The 14,362-nt window shown below is 41.5% G+C and overlaps 1 protein-coding gene and 1 long non-coding RNA gene across 2 annotated transcripts; one reads left to right on the top strand and one right to left on the bottom strand.

Moving 5' to 3' along the window:
- Window positions 1-5,039: 5,039 nt before the first annotated feature.
- On the bottom strand, window positions 5,040-9,534 carry LOC140323615 (uncharacterized). Its single transcript, XM_072400843.1, has 7 exons — window positions 8,173-9,534; window positions 7,835-7,957; window positions 7,551-7,610; window positions 6,935-6,996; window positions 6,787-6,840; window positions 5,439-5,507; window positions 5,040-5,350 (listed from the first exon to the last, which is right to left on the bottom strand). The coding sequence occupies exons 1-6, from the start codon at window positions 8,756-8,758 to the stop codon at window positions 5,481-5,483; spliced, it is 912 nt and encodes a 303-aa protein (XP_072256944.1). The 5' UTR covers window positions 8,759-9,534; the 3' UTR covers window positions 5,040-5,350; window positions 5,439-5,480.
- On the top strand, window positions 9,494-10,759 carry LOC140323616 (uncharacterized). Its single transcript, XR_011919411.1, has 2 exons — window positions 9,494-9,964; window positions 10,295-10,759. It is a non-coding gene; the product is annotated as an uncharacterized lncRNA (long non-coding RNA).
- Window positions 10,760-14,362: the final 3,603 nt, after the last annotated feature.

Genomic DNA, 14,362 nt, shown 5'->3' with positions numbered 1-14,362 from the left:
ATTTTATGGGGGTGGGGGGATTGACACACAAAATGCAAGTGCACTGTGTTGTATGCAGCACTTTGCTTCAGTGGTGACGCTTGTAATATGCACCACAGTATACAAACTATATACTGCAGTATACACTGCGTCTGTGTGTCTGTCTCTCAGGTCTGTCTCTATGGTCTGTCTCTATTTGTCTATGACCAGTATGAATCACTTTTCCTGCTTAGAATTATTGTACAAGTTCTCAGTATTGTGCTCAACCTCACTAAAACGTTACAGCACCTCTGAAGAAGCCTAAATCAGGCGAAAAGCATTGGGTAACGTACCTACGTTTGCGACACCATTGTCAGTATTTGAGACATAATTTTGCTATGTTGTGTATTCCTGTTAGTAGTCTATTGTCTAGTGCCCTTACAGGGCCGTAATGATCTGGATCTGTGTTTCCAGCCATTTCTAATTACTGATTTGTTATGTATTATGAGAAGTGATCATTAATACAAAAATGATATATGTTGTTGCCAAAAAAACCCTTCTTTTTGCATTTTTCCTATAATTGATCATGTCCAGGTTTGGCAAATAGGCAAATTTTTTAGGGCCTGTACATACATTTATTTTCACCAGATAAAAACGCTAATACCTTTACAATGTCCCTGTACCTCCAATGAAAAAATTCTATTATGCTTGTTTTTAAGCAGTTCCCTTCTATGATTTGTTTGACTGGCTAAAAACAGCACTGGCATAGACTGGCTTATTAAAACTCAGTGTGATGGAACCACTATATGCGTGTGAACTGTTCTATTAGTTGAAAAAAATTTCAGAGAAGGATCCTCATTTTGGTAATTTTTTTTTTTTAGGTGTATAAATGTTTCATGTATGTACATACATGCATATATATTTGTATGTATGCATTTATGTGTGTACATATACATAGAAAAGCGAAAGCGAGGAAGAAATAGCAGAAATAGGCAATGAGGATTTTTTAGGCCATATTGTTTAACATGCTTCAAATTAAAAAGATTGCCTATTTCTTCCTATGATTTCTGATGTCATGGGCTTTCTGCATAAACACCCTGAAAGGCTTGAAAAGCAAGAACTTATGTTTGGCTCAAAGTGTACAAAGCAGCATGTTAGTCCATAATTCCAAAAAGAAACCTAACAAAAATAAAAACAAAAAGTAATTTATATGAAATAATATGCGCATACCTTTGCGCAAAATATAAAAGTGGTTACATGCGGGTATTAATACCCATACAGCAGGTGTATGTGCAAATGCGTGGGGTAGGCGAGAGTAAACCCGGAAGTTTCATATCTGCGTTATCATCATGTCGCGCCTGTTGTTTGTAGAGAGGGACCTGCGCTTCATCATTCAGGTAAGTGAATTTTTAAAAAAATTTTAGAGGTGGGAGGGGGATTCTTTTTAGTTGCATAAACATACATGTTTGTCCATGTTTGCAAATTTAAATGTGTTTTTATGCAACATGCATGTTTGCACATTTAAATGTGTTTTGTGCATCATGCATGATTGCACATTTAAATGTATTTTTTTGCATCATGCATGTTTGCACATTTAATTGTGTTTTATAGCATTATGCATGTTTGAACATTTATATGTGTGTTAAGGCTGCTTCTCATATTCCTCAGCCCAAGAACTCACTGTCTTTAATCCTTCAGATGTCCTAAACCCTTGTTTGTAACAACTTGAAATTTTGAGGATCCTACTAGCTACTACTCAACCACATTTCTTGGAGGTTGTTGCTGTTTAAAAAGCAAGTGCATCTAGGAGGCAAAAAGTGAAAAGGCCCATTCATGCCCCCCACCCCCCGGGGCCACTTACCTAGCAAGGAGAATTGGGGTGATACCCCTAAATTTATACCTACATTTCAATGAACCCCAATTTATTGGGAATGGTGAGGTGCATAAACCAGAAAATGAAGGTTCAAGCGGGGGGGGGGGGACACTTGCTCCTTGCTATGTAAGTGGGCCCGGGGGTCCATTTTTTCAATTAAGGACTCCTATGTGCGCTTGCTTTGGAAAATGCTTTCCCAATGTAGAATTTTTAATAGTGTTTGCAATTGGGATCCCCATATCTTCAAATTCTTAAAATCTGGTGTGCTGAGACTTTGGAAATATTTTGGGACTATTATCTATGAGGGTCCTCTGTGCTTGTACACAGAGTTGTAAGGCTGCAAGATATGACATGCAGAATTCCACATGCCCACAGAGTGGATATATTTTCCCAAGTATTTTTTTATATAGAAGCCACAGCACAGCTATAGAATGGGGGAGGGACAGCCTGTGTCCCTATCTCATTCTAGCTGCGCTGTTCTCACTGCCCAGCTCCTATCGGCAGCTGGAATCCTCTGCACGGATCAAAGCTGAGAATGGAGCGTCCTTTATTGTTCTTTCAATGGATTAGAGGTGCAGAAGAGAGGTGGGTAGAGGTCCATACACCTAAAGTTGGCTGTTAAAAACTATGTACATGCACATATTTCGATGTGTGTATATACTGTGTTCCCTCGCCACTTCGCGCTTCATGTTTTGCGGCTTCAGTGCTTCGCGGGTTTTTCCAAAATATTCATCAAAAAATAAAAATGAAAAAATACAATCATGTCGGCAGCCACATTGCGGAAAGGAGCGTTGTTTCATGTTGATGCGTGAGAGAGAAGGATCCCTGCATGTCAAACAAGGAGATGAGTTGACTCAGAGTACATATCACGGACTCTCATAAAGGCGCGTGATTGGTTTCCGGTGCGACATCCACCAATGAGTGGATTTATCCCTGTGAGTTGATTGTCTGCGCATCATCGCAGCCTCACCTACCATCTTCTCTTGTTGTATCTCGCCAGTCTTGTCCATGATGTTGACTGTCTCGCATACTGTATTTTAGTGTTGTGTTGACGATAACTTGTGAAGTATAAATACTGTTTACATATTTAAAAAATTCTTGTACCCGCATAAACGAAAATTCCTAGGGGCAAATCCTACTTCGCGGTTTTTCAGCTTTCGTGGAAGGTTCTGGTCCCCATTAACCGCGAAAAACGAGGGATCACTGTACGGTTTGTAAAAATCTTCATGATTCTACCCTATTAAGCTCAATCAGAGGTAGATCATTTGAAGAGCACTAATTAGCCTCCTCGCTATCACGCAAGGCTGGGAATTATCTTACTTTGTCCAGAGGACAGTGGAAGTCTTCTGGTAGAATGTCCTCTAGATAACTGAAACCACAATCCTGGTTTTGGTGAAGGCACATCATTCTATTGTCTCACATAGAAATTCCCGGGTTTTGTATTTATCCACTTTTTGGTTTGTTTTTTTGTTTTTTTTTCCTGTGTCAACAAAATAAATCCACATGACCTAATGCAACGGGGCTTACATTTTGCCCCTAGATTGTATGTATGTATTTCTGGCCCTTACTAATGCTTTACTAAAACTGGATAAACGGAGTTTACATCATTTACGTCTTCTTTAGACAATGATTCTGCACTGGTATGACCAGCAGCAGTCATTTTATGGCAAGCGTCGGATTGCGGAGAGGCTTGCAGACAGGCTCTGGACCCCAGATACGAGGCCATCTGTGGCCCAAATACAACATGTTTGGAGCGGCCTCAAGCGTAGGAGGGACGATTTGGTGCGTGAAGTGGGGGACTGCATCCTGTCTGGTAAGTTTATTGCATTTTGTCTTCTCCTCTTGTTAAGGGGTGGTGTTTTTAGAATGTTTGTTGTTTGTGTAAAGTAGTATTGTTTAGCTTAGAACTGTTGGTTTACTATCCTTAAAAATTTGGGATATTTGTTTTTGTTATTACACCACACTCTCCATCACGACGGCGGCTGCTAATTATCCAGCGGCCACACGGGCGACTGGTCAAACCCCAGGATGTGGAGGAGGAGACATCCTGAGGGGAGGAGCTATTATGGAGGAGGAGTCAGTCAGGGAGGAGCCAGATGAGGAGGAGGTGCCATAGCCAGAGGAGGAGCCCGCTGCCCAACATCTGCAGCCAGAGTCCTCAGATGAAGGAGAGGAGGCGGCCAAGGCCGAGGAAATTGCCTGTAAGCTAACCTTAGAGTCAACTTTTGTTACATATGTTGCAATTCAACACATTCTCACACTAACAAATAATTATATTACAAATAATAAGAAAGATCTAGCAGGATTTCATGTAGCTTCCAGTCAATAATCATGCATCAAATGAAGGTTCTTTTTAGGTTGTTGGTCAGCATGAAGAAAAATAGACATGAGTTTTTTAGTTGTCTATAGTTGTACTGACAAATGTTTGCTCAGAATTTTTGGACTTTGGCAAAAAGTATCATTTAGAAGTTTTGCATTAATCTATTCACCTTAACTAACCTTACAAATCTACTTTAGTCCTGCTCACCCAATTTTTCTTATGGTGTTCATTTTTTATCTACAGTTAGTGGAGCGCCCTTGCCAGCACCTCCTCCACAGGACACAAGTTCCTCATCTGAATTTAAGTATTTCTCCATTTTAGATATTGTGAACATTCCTTTAAAATCATGAATATGGTTTTTAACAGAAGAGAAAGGTTAAATGTCACTTAGCCAAGTTTGTTCCTTGTGAAAACCCACAACCTTCATTGCCAACAAACTGCATCACTTTAGCTCCATAGCCATAATTAGCTTGGCCCCAGGAATAACCTTTCTTTCTTGTTTGGCACGATGTAAACAGCAAAACAGTCAGATGAGATGACATAACTTGAATTCTTTAGCACTGTGCTGTGCAATTTAAGAACTAGCTGTATATTATACTGTTACATTTGGTCAGTACTTACCTCTCTTATTGGTACTTACCTCTCTTATTTTTTGGTCTCCTCCCACAAACACAGCCAGTTCCATATCGGTGGAGGCAGCCAGCCCTCCTGAGGAGGTTCCAAGCCCCCCATCCCCACCACCGCCACCCCAACCCCGGTGACATGGCAGACATTCTCCTGGTAAGTTTATATTTTAATTTGTTTGATTTTTACAAGGACAGTACTTTTAAAAAATATTTTGACCAAACTCGGTTAATATATTTTTTGTTTTTCTTCACCTGCCAGGAAGTAGATCGGATAGCCTGTATTGGCTGCACAGGAGGATGTCTGCCATGGAGTGCCAGTTCAGGATGGCCCCTCCTCGGGGTATGCCCAGGTCGTACCAGTTTTAAAAAAAAAAACAATGTACATATGTTTTAAAAAAAAGTTTTGTTATATTTTTATATTTGTTGGGTTTTGCACATTTCAAGTTATGGGGAAGAATAAAAAAAAAAAAATTAAAAAAAAAAAATAAACGGCAGATTATGTGAATGGTATTTTTTTTCCTTTCAAGTGCACATTTAAAATCTGTTTCCAGCCTGGCCAATCAAACTCAATCCCTAAAAAAACACAAAAAATAAACCTTAGTTTTTACACAATGGTTGTTTGAACCATAAAATAATGAACATGCTCTTATCCTACACCAACCTGTTTTGCAGCTTGGCCGAGTTTTCTCCATTCCTACATTGGTCACTTTATTTTAAAATGTCCTGTGACCTTAAAAGTAACAGAGTTGGGTATGTTAGATATGTCCTCTTCAAAATATATGTAATTATAACATCATTCAAGAATACATTTGGCATAGAATACACAGCTGATAACCTTATGTCATATGTATGTCATTTTAACCAAGAGAAAAGTAGTTGACCTATTAGTAAGCACATTTATCTGTTACAGACAAGAGAAGTGAGGTGTGCTATATTTGGTCCCTAGACATAACTAGATTTGTGTTTAGAGATTAAGCTATCTTATACAAACAAGCGTCTTCACACAGGATCCCAACTCAAACCAACCCACACTATAGATCCTATGGGGTCCAGAAAAAATTGAGTGAAGAATGACAGGAAGAATGTGAAGAATGTTCTCACCTGGCACCCGGCATCCATCTACATACTTCACCCAGACCGGGCACGGCCACAGAAACGGGCCACTTCAACAGCCCGGCCATGGGCGCGGCCCACCGCAACAGCCTGGCCGCAGGCCACCTCCACATCCTGGCCTTGGGCACAGGCCACCCCAACAGTCCGGCCACGGGACCCCCCTACAGCACGCCAACGGGCCTGGCCTACCTCCACATCCTGGCCTCGGCCACGGGCAACCCCAACAGCCTGGCCATAAGCAGCACACCCACGGACGCGATCCACCTCCACAGCACAGCCAGGAGGTGGAAGTGGCCAGGCAACAGCAGGGGAACAGGGTGGATCCAGGGAACAGGGAAGAGACGGGGAGAATGATGGCGCTGGCTGCTCTGCAGGGGATATGGGACCAGCAGGACCTATTGGGATTTGTCAACCCAGCCTGTGAATAATCGCCGGATTTAGCTGAGGTTGTTGGCCCAGGGATTCACTTAACGTGTTACAGAGATGATCAACTCTGAACATGTAGGCACCCAAAGTAGCCGATTGTTGTTGGACTGATTCTATCAGACGATGCATGGCCAGATGTTGTTGGGTAAATTCTCGGTCCTGGTGATTTTGATTGAGGTTTTCATGTAGAAGCATAAAGACCTGTTCAAATTATTTGAACTTGGGGCAGACATCCTTGACTCCACTACTCTATCAAAATGGGCAACCAGCCTCCGAGTGAGGCTTAGAAGCTGGCTGCCCACACTAGATGCTATAAAGGGAAAATAAAAAATTACTACAATATCACATAACTTTGTGAGTCACCATAACAATATGCAGACAACATCCTGACATTGGAACATCAACAAATGTTAGACAAAATGTTAGACACATTTATTCTAAATCCTTAACATTAAACATGGGTTGCTTACGGAAACCTCATGTGTCTCCTCTTTTTCTTGTGGTAAATGTTCACCTGAGGGACCCTAAACAAAAAAAAACACAAATGTAACACATTGGGAAAGGTTCATTCCCCCAACACATCCCAAAATAAACACTAATGGACCAGTTCTTGCCTACCTCCACAGTGGATGCAGCCTGTGAAAACTCTTCAGAACCAGAAACCAGCAGACATGGATGTTCTACAAAGGCACGTGATATATCACATCAAAATGAATGAACGTGGTGACAAGTTTGCACAGGCAAAATATGTTTGACATTCAGACAGAAAGTACAGTCTACTTTAAATATTTAACTCAATAAGCTCACAAATTCCCAAAGGAAGGCTGCACCAGAAACATCTCCCAAGAAAATTTAACAAATCCTTGACTGTGGCAAGACATACCTTGGTCACCTGCCTCCCAATCTCCAACACCCCACTACCCCTTACTTACTCACAAATAATCACACAAATGTTGCTTAAATGGCCCGTAGGCCTTTTATTAACCAAAATTGTAACATAACATAAATCTCCCCTCGTGCTGCACGTACTACACGTGCTGCACATGCCATTACCTAATCATTAACCCCTCGCAGTCTTCCTGTCTGTCTGCACTGTCATGCCAGCCTTCTGCTATTCTCCTTTCACTCGCATGCTCCAGGCTTTCCTATATATGTAGATATAGATATATTATAGAAAGATCGAAGGTTGTTACTTAGCTTTTGGATGGCTGAACACACACACAAACCAAATTACCTGTATTCTCCTCCAGGCTTCTCTGCAGTGGATCAACAACCTCCTCCTGTAAATGGTGATCTGTTAAATAAAGCACAAAAACAAATGAAATAGAGTGAGCTTGACTCTAACTCAAGTTCATTTGGATTGATCAGTTCACCACAAATATAACCACAAAACATAACACTCCCAGAGCAAATATTGTGTGAAATTAAACGCTCATATTACACATGAGTGTGCTTATAAACATGGTTAGAGACAGGTGCACAATGTCAAACAAGATATACCATGAAGGTTCATCTTACCGGGAGGTAGCCTAGTGTCATCTCGATGCGAAGTTACATCCTCATCATCCACATAACCCCGAGCACAGAGGGCAGGAGGGGACTTCTGAATCTTAGGGCGTACTATTGTAAAAACTGTAAAAACTGAAATACAATGTTGATGCAAGTCAAAAGAAGGTAAAAATACACTAAAGAGGTCATTTTAAAAAAAAATATCTGATATTTCACCCCAAACATAAATAAGTAAAAACACAATCCTATTTTGTTCTCAATGCTAATGACTAAACTGTTGCAATCCCACAAAAATGCAAAAATCAATTCTCATTGGTAATTAGGTAATGTAAAAGGATTGAACTTACTTGGTTGCCAAGCATCGGAGTCATCCCGGTAGTCCACCCCTACCACCGTTTCTGTCCCAATGAATGGCAACGCCAACCTTTCGTACTTCCTGAGACGCTGCACAAGATGTTCACGATAGGTCCCACTCCTTCCAGCCTCTGTGCCCAGGAGCCTTTTGACGTGTCTGAAGATGTCACTCAGACGTTTTTGACATTGGGTAATGGTTCGTTGTGTACTGCCCACTGCATTAACACTCCTGGCACTTTCCTCCCAGAGTTCCTGCCTTACAGCATGGGAGGTCTGAGAGTGCAAGCCGCCACGGAGTCGTGGAAAATGTTGTACGTAGGACTCCATGAGGGCTGCATTTTGCTCAGGAGTGAAGCTGGTTGCCTTGGAAGCAGAATCCTTGGTCCGGCTCAAACTGGCTGAGGTGCCAGGTTGAGGGCTCAGGGGCCTAGATGTTACTTGGCCTGCTTCACAAAGCAACCTAGCTGGCCTGAGGGAGCTGCCTGTTGGTCTATGGACTGGGGACCCTAGGGTGGTGGTGGTGGCGGGGCCGGCAGCAGCAGCAGCGACAGCGGTGGTGGCCATTCTCCTTGGCTCCATGTTACTAGAAGGAAAAAAATAAAAGAGTTATGGGACAACACACCAAAAACATTTTTTGGAGGAATAAAGTAAATGGTGTATTATTACTTTTCGCTTTTCTTGTAGCATCCTTCTGGTTTGTGTGGTTTTTTTTTGCCCTGTAAATTTTTGGTTTGCATGCAGAATGGCTAAAAAGCTCTGTGAAAATTTATAGGGATACAGTACGTGCGTAAGTTTATGTGCGGCTCATGTGCGGTACATACGCACGTTTATGCGCGGTATGTGCGCACATTTATGCACACTCAAATGTGTGTGAGGATTGTGCTTGTTGTTGTCATAGAGCAGGATATTGAAGTAGAGTTGCTCTTCACCACTGCTGTTTTGGCATCAAACACAACTCTGCTGGTTACTGCAGAGGAGGAGCAGCAACAACAGGTAATAGGTAATAGGTAATGTATAATGTTGTTACTGTAATACAACTAACAGTAGTAAAATCATAAAGACACCTATTATGTTGCTATGTCCCTTTGCATTGTCAGAATGCCAGGCTATGACCTATATTGCATTATATGTCATATTTTGTGCTAACATCTAATTTAGCAAATAGTTTATAAATATTGTACAATATTGGGAGCATGAGGGAAGAACTAACTTTCAGATATTCCCAGAAGCCCTAGTATAATTACTATTTTCACAGCTCACAGTACTTCAGTGTGGTAGTCAGTAGTAAAAATGTCTCCTAACAACCAAAAAGCAAGCGAAGAGCACAACCCTTAACAACCTTTGTAAAAAAAACTCTAGTGTTACACTGCATTCACAGAACACTTACTATACCAAGAACTAACACTTATTAAGTTTGTCTTTTTACAGCTGACAAAGGATACAGGAAGCTTCCATGGCTTATGACAGCTGTGTGTCACACCCGGTCTGAAGCAAAGCATAAATACAACAAGGCTCTGCAACAAAAGCCAGTGGGTTGTTGAGCACACCATTGGGCTGCTAAAAGCACGGTTTCTGTGCTTGGTGAGCTTCTGTACGCACCATGGAAAGCTGCCCGAGTCATCATGACATGCTGCGTTCTGCAAAACCTGTGCATGTACCATGGTGATACCTGGGACATTCCAGAGGAACTCGAGCCAGACTTGCACCAACATCCCACCTCCAGCTCCCAAAGCACGGCAGGGGACCGTCGAGTGAGGGATGAACTTACTGCTAATGTCTTTGTGCGTGAGTATTTACATATGTTTACAATGCATGCATTACATATTTCATCACATCAAGTTTGGGTTACAAACGAACCTAGGAGTTTAAGTCATAACAAGCACACTTAAATTATTTGGGAAATGAAATAGCAGACATATTTCTGTAAGAGTTGGACCTTTATGTCACACATTACAAAAACACATTGCCAAACTAGGGCAGAGTGCAATTTAGTGCAGATTTGGGCAAGCATTGCTTATGCAGCCAGAAAAGCATGAAAAATACAATCCAGCAGCATGTCGTTACCACTAAAGCATGATTACCATGCTGCTTATAATGTAATCTATTTCTTTACAGGGCGATAACATCCCTCTGCTGTGCTGCCAAGCCCCTGGAATGTCACATTACAGACTACTGTACATTCGTGGATGATATTGCTTTCGGTTACAGGAAAAATCCAGTTTTATGTTCCTCCACTCCCAAGCTAATGTGAGAAAGTGAATATATAGTGAGCCAAGGTCTAAAATGGTATTGAAACCTTCAGAAAACTGTAGACTGGCTCACTGCACAAATTAAGGTGGACGTGGATTGAAAGGAGTCCCTTCCTAAAATATACAGAGTGTCCAGGAGCCTCGTCATTCTTGGCATAGCCTAGCTTCTCTTGGTTTTTGCAGCAATTTTACCTTCCAGAAAGATGTACAGGTCATGGATGACCTGGCGGGACAGGCATAAACGCCTTTTGACATTCTGATCATTGGTTTGAGGAGCAAAAAAAAAAAATGAGTTTGTTGGCACAAAGCAATAAATAATGTTTGGCCCCAAGTTAAATTGTCCCTGGCATTTTTCTATACAAAATTACTAATACGATTAGAATCTTGTAAACACATATATAAAGCATAATATATGGTATGTAAGAGTGCTTGACCCTGCTTGTGAGCTTGGCAATCATTGTGGTTTGAGGTTGTGCTTGGCAACCTGGAACTCCTTCCATCACCATCAGGTGTGTTAGAATTAGTATGCAACTCAGCTGGACAATTAATTGAAAACAGTTTGGACAGCAAGTGGAAGTGCATTAGTATAAAATATGGCTAAGCACAGCACAATGACAACAAACCTATAACACTACCACAAATGAACAGAGGAGTTGTGTGGCAGCAAATCAACATGAGCGCAAATGTTAGTAATAAATATGTACATAAAATATTCAAAAACCAATATGTGAAAATGGGACAAAGGTAAACCAGGGGTTCAAGTAGCAGTTTAGTGTGGAAACAATGCACACATTTGTACTGAATATTAGTTTTAAAAAGATGACAAAACATTGCAGATTTGCTAAACAACAGAAACTGTCATTACAAACCAAGCACAAAAACATTGCAGCAAAAGATGAAACTAACAATAATGAGGATTACAAAGTCACATCAATGCATACCATCCAAGAAAACTTACTTGATATCCCCCCCCCCCCCCCCCCGCACACACACACACACACAAACCAGTCCAGTTAAAGAGCAATAATGAAAATGCATATGTATTTATATGCATTTAAATGTATTTTGACATACACACACAAGTTAAATCACTAAATGTTTTTTGATACATCTTTGGCAACAATCCTTTCTTTCAAATATTTGATTTCTATCAAGCCAAACTACAATGAAATTTTAATTAGATCACAAATGCTTGGTGACAATGCTTTACAATTCATACTTTTGTGTGATGACATATTATTAAGTGTTAATTAGTATATATACAGCTTGATCTAAATTAGTTTGCAGTGTTGCAAAGCAAACCAAAAAGTATGAAAACAGTGCAACAAATGTAACAATAAATGATTTAATTTTGTGAATGAATACAATGTAACAAAAAAAGTAGCACTTACCCAAAAGAAGATGAAGCATTAAAGATTCAACTTGACCGTAATGGACTGTAGACACCCACAGAACAGGGAGCAGGTGTGCGCTAATTAATTGCTATGACCTCACCATTGACAGAGTTTAACAGATCCTCCTTAATCGCACATCTGCAAACTAATCACCTTAATTGGTGGATTCGCAACCTCTATTGCTCATTTATCAAGGCAGGATTCAGGCTGGCAAATAAAGGCGCGTGTACTAGCACTCAGCTCCGGCCTGCGGAAAAATGCCTCGTATATTGGCGCGTAAATATGTGAGTTGAGCGTATGTGCATTTCATTGATAAATCAGGGCCCAAGTGTTATCAGAAATAAATATCTATATTTTTGGGGAGGGAAATACAGAAATGTTTATGGATTTGGGGATATATAGCAAAGTGGGATCAGAATAAAATATCTGTATTTTTTTTAGAGAAATTCCGAAATTTTTATGGTTTTTAGGATAGATACCAAGTGCTATTATAATTAAATATCTGTATTTTTTATCGATAAATACAGAAATTTTTATGCTTTTTGTCATAGATAACAAGAGGTATCTTAAATTAAGATACATTTTGCAATCCATCAAAAAAGCCAGAAACATTTCTGTATTTATCTAAAAAAAAATACAGATATTTCCTTCTGATCCTACTTGCTATCTATCAAAAAAGCCTTAAAATGTCTGTATTTCTCTACAAAAAATACAGATATTTAATTATGATTAGAGATGAGCAAATTTCTCAAAAATTTGATTTGGCCGGTTCACGGAATTTTCCGAAAAAGATTTGCTTCGATCTGAGATTATTTGCAGAGAATCACATTAAAAAACGTCTATTTCTGGCCTGCAGAGAGCCTTGATAGTGGTGTAGAACACTGTGCCTTGCAGTAACACGCATAGGGAGTCTGCTGTGGTAGTGAAATAATTCTGTGAGTATCAGTATGACATGCAGATGACAGGCATCGCTATTAGAATCACTGCACACTTCATTTATTTGGGCAGTCACAAGGCCAAAACTGACCAAATAACTCAAGTATGAACTCAGCCTTACAGATCCATGTTAGCATCAAGAAGAAGCGCACTCCTTTTACACCCTCATCAGCTGATTCCACATAGACGCCTACAGAACCTGTTCTATTAACGGCTTATACAAGTAGAGCCCCCCGACAGAGTGGAGAGGGTGTCAGCAGTAAGTTTATGTTGACGTCACTGATTATTTTGCCCTTCCTCTCATCCGTTAGAACAATAACCCACAAAAAACGGATCCTGTTTGTGGAGCATATGCCTTCACTCGGTCAGCATTTGCTTAATAATCCATCAGTATTGCTAATGCCAGGAGTGGATCCAAAACAAAGATGACATGTGAATGGAATATTGCATGTCTTCTGTGTTTTGTACCCACTACTGCTTTTGGCTACCAAATCATAAGCCAATTCTGATGGGACCATACAGGCCTTACAGCTGCTACACAGACAGGATCCGTTGTGCGTCTTTTTTTCCTTCCTTCTGAGAGATCAGAAGAAGGGTCAAATAAATAGTGATGTCATCCAGGCCAAAAAGGCAAAATAGTGGCCCAGTCATGGAGTGGGCAGGGTGGGAGAACAGCTTGAGAAGTCCACAGAGTGCACAATGACAGAGTGTTGAGGTGGAAGCAGCATGAGGAGACCACAGAGTGGCCAAATGACAGAATCTGGAGGTGGCAGCAGCATCAGGAGGCCACAGAATGGCACAATGACAGTGTGGAGGTCGCAGCAACATCAGGAAGCCACAGAGTGGCACAATAAAACAGTCTAGAGGTGGCGGCAGCAGCAGAATCAGGAGGAGGCCACAAAGTGGCACAATGACAGAGTCTTGAGTTTGCGACAGCATCAGGAGGCTACAGAGTGGCACAATGACAGATTGTGGAAGTGGCAGCAACAGCAGCATCAGGAGGAGGCCACAGAGTGGCACAATGACAGAGTGTGGAGGTGGCAGCAGAATCAGAAGGCCACAGAGTGGCACAATGACAGAGAGTGGAGGTGACAGCAGAATCAGGAGGCCACAGAGTGGCACAATGACCGAGTGTGGAGGAGGCAGCAGCATGAGGAAGCCACAGAGTGGCACAATGACAGAGTGTGGAGTTGGCGAGAGCATCAGGAGCTACAGAGTGGCACAATGACAGGGTGTGGAAGTGGCGGCAGCAGCAGCATCAGGCGGTGGCCACAGAGTGCCACAATGACAGAGCGTGGAGGTGGCGGCAGCAGCAGCATTAGCAGGAGGTCACAGAGTGGCAGAATGACAGAGTCTGGAGTTGGTGACAGCATAAGGAGGCTACAGAGTGGCACAATGACAGAGTCTAGAGGTGGTGGCAGCAGCAGCATATGACGGAGGCCACAGAGTGGCACAATCACAGAGTGTGGAGGTGGTGACAGCATGAGGAAGCCACAGAGTGGGAGAATGACAGAGTGTGGAGTTAACAACAGCATCAGGAGGCTACAGAGTGGCAGAATGACAGAGCGTAGAAGTCGTGACAGCATAAGGAGGCCACAGAGTGG

Source organism: Pyxicephalus adspersus, chromosome 2 (genome assembly GCF_032062135.1).
Source record: "Pyxicephalus adspersus chromosome 2, UCB_Pads_2.0, whole genome shotgun sequence".
NCBI lineage: Eukaryota > Metazoa > Chordata > Amphibia > Anura > Pyxicephalidae > Pyxicephalus > Pyxicephalus adspersus.
The sequence above is the reverse complement of the archived record's forward strand: the minus strand, read 5'-3'. Positions and strand labels throughout refer to the sequence as shown.

Bases quoted from the DNA above. Each gene is read 5' to 3' on its own strand.
- LOC140323615 (XM_072400843.1), bottom strand. From the start codon at position 8,758: ATGGAGCCAAGGAGAATGGCCACCACCGCTGTCGCTGCTGCTGCTGCC. The intron at 7,958-8,172 runs GTAAGTTCAATC...ATTGTATTTCAG, and splicing joins CTCCGATGCTTGGCAACCAA to TTTTTACAGTTTTTACAATA. The intron at 7,611-7,834 runs GTAAGATGAACC...TTTATTTAACAG, and splicing joins TGACACTAGGCTACCTCCCG to ATCACCATTTACAGGAGGAG.